This window comes from Balaenoptera musculus, chromosome 9 (assembly GCF_009873245.2).
Source record: "Balaenoptera musculus isolate JJ_BM4_2016_0621 chromosome 9, mBalMus1.pri.v3, whole genome shotgun sequence".
NCBI lineage: Eukaryota > Metazoa > Chordata > Mammalia > Artiodactyla > Balaenopteridae > Balaenoptera > Balaenoptera musculus.
The window spans coordinates 20,389,866-20,395,865 of NC_045793.1; the positions used below are offsets into that span (position 1 = coordinate 20,389,866).

General features: G+C 38.3%; 1 protein-coding gene across 1 annotated transcript in view; it reads right to left on the reverse strand.

The window, feature by feature from the left end:
• Positions 1–5,459, reverse strand: part of EXOC4 (exocyst complex component 4) — a 797,314-nt gene extending 791,855 nt beyond the window's left edge. The window contains exon 1 of the mRNA XM_036863209.1: positions 5,328–5,459. Coding sequence (XP_036719104.1) covers positions 5,328–5,413 — 86 coding nt within the window. The 5' untranslated portion in view covers positions 5,414–5,459. The remainder of the gene's footprint in view (positions 1–5,327) is intronic.
• Positions 5,460–6,000: the final 541 nt, after the last annotated feature.

Consider the following 6,000-nt stretch of genomic DNA (forward strand, 5'->3'; position numbering starts at 1 on the left):
CTTAAAAACGGAGACATTAAGCTATTGTGTTAAGTTTAGCATACAGAGTAAGATCCCATATTTATCTTTTAAAATATTTCTATCTATCTATCCAGCATCTCATACAGAGAGATAGAGACACACAGAGAGAGATCTAAAATTAGGTTCACCTAATATCAATGATGGTAACTTACGGAGGATAAAGTTTGGAAAAATATTTTTTATTTTCATCTTCACATTTTTCTGCATTTCCATTGTTTGAATACTTTATAATGAGTATGTACTATTTTTATAATAATGCAATGATTTTTAAAAGCTGAAAGCAAAGTTATTAACGATGGTTAATTCTGGGTGAATATGAGTAACTTATATTTCCTTCTCTGTAATTTTCTACCACTTTAAAAATATTCATACAAAGATATAATATTTATACTATTTTGTTATGCTAAAAAAAGTGTTAACTTTGTTATAATTACAACCGTTAAGCCCTGTAGGTACCTGGACAGGATCCACACAAAAACCTTAAAAACAAAAACAGTATTTTGGGAAACAGGATTTTTGGACAATGTTTCTCTTTGATGACTTTTTTTTAACAAGTCTGTGTGATACGATTTTTATAAAGGAAAATGGGAAAAGTTACAATGACAAGTGTGCATAGAAAGAGAACAAAAAGCATAGAACGTTGGTGAAGATCTCACACATATCCAACAATGGAGAAAAGATAATCTTTTCAACAAATGGTGTGAGAACAACTGGACAGTCACCGAAAAAAAAATCAATCTAGACAGAGATCTTACAGCCTTCACAAAAATTAATTCAAAATGAGTATGAGACCTAAATATCAAACACCTAGAAGTTAGCATAGGAGAAAATTGAGATGACCTTGGGTACAGCAATGACTTTTTAGCTACACCAAAGACATCATCCGTGAAAGAAACAAGTGATAAGCTAGATTTTACTAAGATTAAAAACTTCTGCTCTGGACAAGACAAATTCTCTGCCTAGAGAATAAGAAGAAAAGCCACAGACCAGGAAAAAATATTTTCAAATCACATATATCCACATACATGCAACAGCACTGTCTAAATGACAGTGGGGCAAACACTTCCCTCTTAATCATGCAGTAGAGGAGAGTTAACAGAGACAATCATCCAAAATACTCGGTTTCTGGCAAGAGCATGGGAAAACAGGTACTCTAATACACCGCTTGTGGGGATGTCAATCACCGTCTTTCTGGAGGACACTTTGGCTCTGTCAAAACGCAAAATGCACATATACTCTAAATCAGCTATTCTCTTGCCACTGCCATGGACTTACACCATGGATATACTGCCCAATGTACAAGAATGCTCATTGCAACATATTTTTAACAGAAGAAAAAATAAAACCAAAAGTATGTGCTAAAAAGTGGGGGGGTAGGGGCCACCAATTAAATAGACTATGGTGTATCCACGTGACAGAATACTACCTAGCCACTAAAAACAATGAATAAGATCAACGTGTGCTGCTAGAAAAGATCTCCAAGATAAAGAAAAACAAAAGAACAAAGGTTCAAAAGTGCACATAGTATGATCCCATTTGTTTAAAGCACATAGAATACATAATTTTTATGAATATTCCTTAAGTGCATATAAAATCATAAACAATATTAGATATTAATACATTAAAGAATATATATTATTTTGTTTAAAGATTATACATTCACACATACTTAAATACAGTCTTCTATTTCCCTCAGGACACTTAAAAGGGGTATGTTTCAGGAGGGAGATGAACAGGGGGAAAAGTCTACTTTTTATTTTGTACCTCTTGAAATATCTGAATTTTCTAAATATGTAACTAATTTTAGAAAATTATGCATATAATTTTAGAAAATCACATATATAATTTTTTAATGGCAACAAGGGTTATGTAGGCAAAGAGACCATGGGCCCTTCGGTTTGCTTGTTTATAGTCTTTTTATCTTTAATAAATGTTTTACATTTTATGTCTGTTCATATTTTACATGTTTCATATACACACATAAGCATACATATATTTAAATCTAGCTTCTTTAGCTGAGTCTCAAATTATCAAAGAATTACCATCTTAAGTCAGCTATACAAGGTTTCTTAGTTACAAAGAGAACATTCTGACAACTGGCATCAAACATTCTAGTCAACATAGCAAGGATATTTCTGATGGAAAATTATATCCTGGTTGCTATCTGGCAAACTTACTCAAATCAACTTTCTAACCAGAGAAGCTGGGGCTCCTGGAAAGGAGGAAATGAACATTTGGGTGCCTTCTCTGTGCCAAACTGTGAGGCACTTTTACATACTCTTATTTAATTTTTCCAAAACCCAGAGCACATAGTATGATTATCCCATTTTACAAATGACAAACTAAGACACAGGGCTTTTTAAGTAATGAGTCCAAGGTCCCTTTACATGGATAATACAGTAAGTCTCTACTACCTATACCGAACCTCCCACTGAAGACTCTGACAACATTTATCTATAAGAAATGGCTTGGAAAAAACCTGATCATGTCACCCCAAATTAAAACTATATATCTCAAAGCCTTTAAGAAATTTCAATGCTAAAAATTACACGAGGTTAGAAACTTAGACATGGGTTCCCAAGGTATTAATTCTGTGCGTTTAGCCAGAAAAATGGGAATTCTTTTGCCCCTTACGTCCATATACGCTTCCAGATGCCCCAGGGCTTCCAAAAAGTCTATACGTGTTTTGTTTCCAGATATACCAGCAGTAATTTTCAAACAGTACTGCATCACTAGTGTCAAGACTCCCCAGAGCACAAAGAGAGCTGGAAACCCTAAAAACCATTATGAGACAGGCTCAGATGAAGAGAGGAGTTAGTGCTGTAAAAACAACACTAATCCCCTAACGACTCCAAGGACTCTGCTCCGAACCGTGACCACACTCCCTTCCTGCCACAGTCTGTGGCACGGACCTCAAAGCTGTTTGTTCAAAGTTCTGATCAAAACGTGGACTCCTTCAACAAAGTTTACTTTGAATTAAATACAGGGCTGACCAAAATACTCTGAGGAGGAAGGGGATTTAACAGGTGTCTACCATAAAGGATTTTCCAAGTTTTTGAAATTCCAACTTCTGTGAAGACATAAAAGTTGATGACAATGTGAGCCTTTAACTGCCTTCAAACCTCCTTGACATCTGTGAGCAGAGTCTGTCCACAAGAGCTCCGCTCCGAGGTTTCAATGAGGTCTCCTCAAGTCACAGCCGAAGTTTGTCTTCCAAATTAAACCAGCTATTAAAGGCCAACTTATAAAGAGAAGAGAGTCAACATGTAATTGGGAAGTAAATCACCTAACAGTAAGTGGTAGACACATTTCCCAATTAAAGATCTGACAAGACCTCACAAAAATAAAACAGCATCTCCAAAATGCCATCTTGCTTGTTTCCTGTTTAGAAGGGCTGCCTGCCCCAACTTCACACCAAACAGAAGGTTGGGGCAGGGGGGGAATCAACAGAAAAGTAGGAAAATGCTGTGTGGGTACCTGTGTGTGTCCAAATAGTACATGAGCAGGTAATTAGGACTCTGTCCACCCAATTAGTTCCATTTTAAAGGGCCAGGGGCAAGACTTAAAACCAAAAGCTGTGGTTAGCAGCAGCCTCCAAAAGACAGTCCCAAACACCGTGTGTCTCCTCATCAAAGCACCGCATCACGACACAACAACCTCTTCTCCAAAACCCCAGAGTCCACCCTTTGAAACATCTGACCCTCCTGAAATATTTTTATTCAGCATTTTATAAATGGTTAAGAATTTCATTTATGAGTCTCAAGGCACTTAAATAACCCATCCACCAAATGTAACACTTCCATTACAATTACACTATACTTCTTCAAATCATTTTGACTTTTAAAGGGGACTATCACACTAACAAAATAGTCATCATTTAACTATTTGGTACCATGGCTGCAAATAGTGATGAGATTTGGTTACTCCCCATATATACTCCTACCCTGTCCTCAGGTCAAACCCTTATCCACCTATTGTCTTTTTTCCATTTAAAAGATGCTTGTAACAATAAATGCTGTTTATTGCTAATAGGAAGAGTATGAAAATATAGTGTTATGCTAATACATAATGTAGTATAGAAATGACAATTGTTACATATCAGAACGGATTTGAAGGAGAATTTTTAACATTCATTATTCAAAAAGGAAACACAACTGCTCGTTGATAGAAAAAGATAAAGCTAAACTAATCAAACTTTTCAAAGGACAATGGACTCTATCACTAACAAGTAATTTATTTTGTTACAAAATGACAGGTCCAAGGAAACACGGAAGAGAACTGGCACGTACCAGATACATCTTCAGGGATGCTCAGATTTTATACACATGAGCCTAAAATGGTTTTCCTTTTTTAGGCTTGTTGCCAAAGCAACCAGGAAAGCTACAGTCTTTGAGACAGAATTTGAAGTAGAGGTTAAGGATAAGAGGAGGTAATCAAAGTTTTATGTGAGAATTTAGAATCATGAATACAATGTTGCAAGAAGGGTAACACAAAGAATACAAATTGAACAGATAGACAAAGCAGCAACTTCAGAGTCACAGAACAATTTACTAACAGGAGATACGCATCCTCCGTTCTTTTTATTTTCATTTTATTGAAATGGGGGGTTTGAAAGGGTTCTCCACCCTTATAATTTATTTCACTTAAAGAAAAAAGAGCCTCTAAAAGGTCGACCACTCCTACTCCCACCATATATAGTCTGGGAAAATGATATGCATAGAGGATAACGTGAAATTTGTTTTGTTTTTTAAAGACTAGATCGGGATAGGAAGGCAGAACAAAAATAAAACACCGATGTGTGCTTTCAAACCCACAGCCCTTCTACCAGCTCACTACAGGCTCTTGTATTTGAGGCTGTGGCCATTCATAGGTGGTTGGAGGTGTCCAACGTGTGAGAACAGTCTGCAACTCGTGACAGGAGTCTCCGGACTTTAGGGCCTGACACCCAGAAGCCCAGGGAACAAGATGCCTTCCACAGTGAGCGCTGCTGAAGGCAATCAATCAATAAATGTATGAATAAGTGAACACACCTGGCTTTCTCTACCAAGTCCCAAACAGTGTGCTTTTAGGGCCCCGGGACCCTTTTGCAAAGCTCTGGCCCTAAATTAGGAAAACACTGCGAGCCCGGGCTCCTCCCTCTAGCCCAACCCCAGAGAAAAAGGCAGAACTGCGGGGGCCCTTGGGAGGGGCTGAGGGGAGGCAAGGAGGGAAGGGAGGGGTCAGCAGGGTGGAACCCAGCTAACCCTTCTCCCTTCCAAAGCGGAGGTCGAGCCGCTGCCCCCGTCCCCTGACCCTGCCTCCCTCACCTGATCACAGAGATGAGCAGCCCCGAGGGGTCTTTGCTTTTGCTGACTGTGCTTCTGTATTTCCCACCAGCTCCTTCTGCCGCCATCTTGGTACAAGGTGGAGAGCGGCTGAGCTAGAAGGAACAGAGGGTAAACTCTGTAATTGACCTCTGGAGAGTGCACCAATGGGAGAAGAGAAGTCCAGAGCCACGGAACTGGATAATCCAATCGCTGAAGGGAGGAGGCGGGACTGAGGCAGCAAGTTTCGAGGGCCGACGCGCGCTCTAAGCGTTCTGGGTACTGTAGTTTTCTTCCGCGTTTCCTGGGCGCGCAGAAAAACTGATCTAGTTGCGACTTGGTGAAATCTCCTAATGTCTTCATTTATATTTATTCTGATCGTGGGTTTTTTCCCAGTTTCCTTGTTTTTAGAATTTTATTACTTTTGAATCAAATTTATCTGACATTGCCAAAGTGCGTATGTGGGGTGTGTATTTAAGTAGGGTCGGTGCTTAATGTCTATATACAAAGTTTTTACTTTAAACACAAGTGGTTAAGAAAAATCCAATAAAATGCGAAAATGAATAGACACAGAAATGCTTTTCTTTAGTATTCTCTAAAACTAAATGTTTATACATTCGTTTAATGCGTGAATTCGATTATTTTGATATTTCCAGATAATCCTAAAAAACATGCA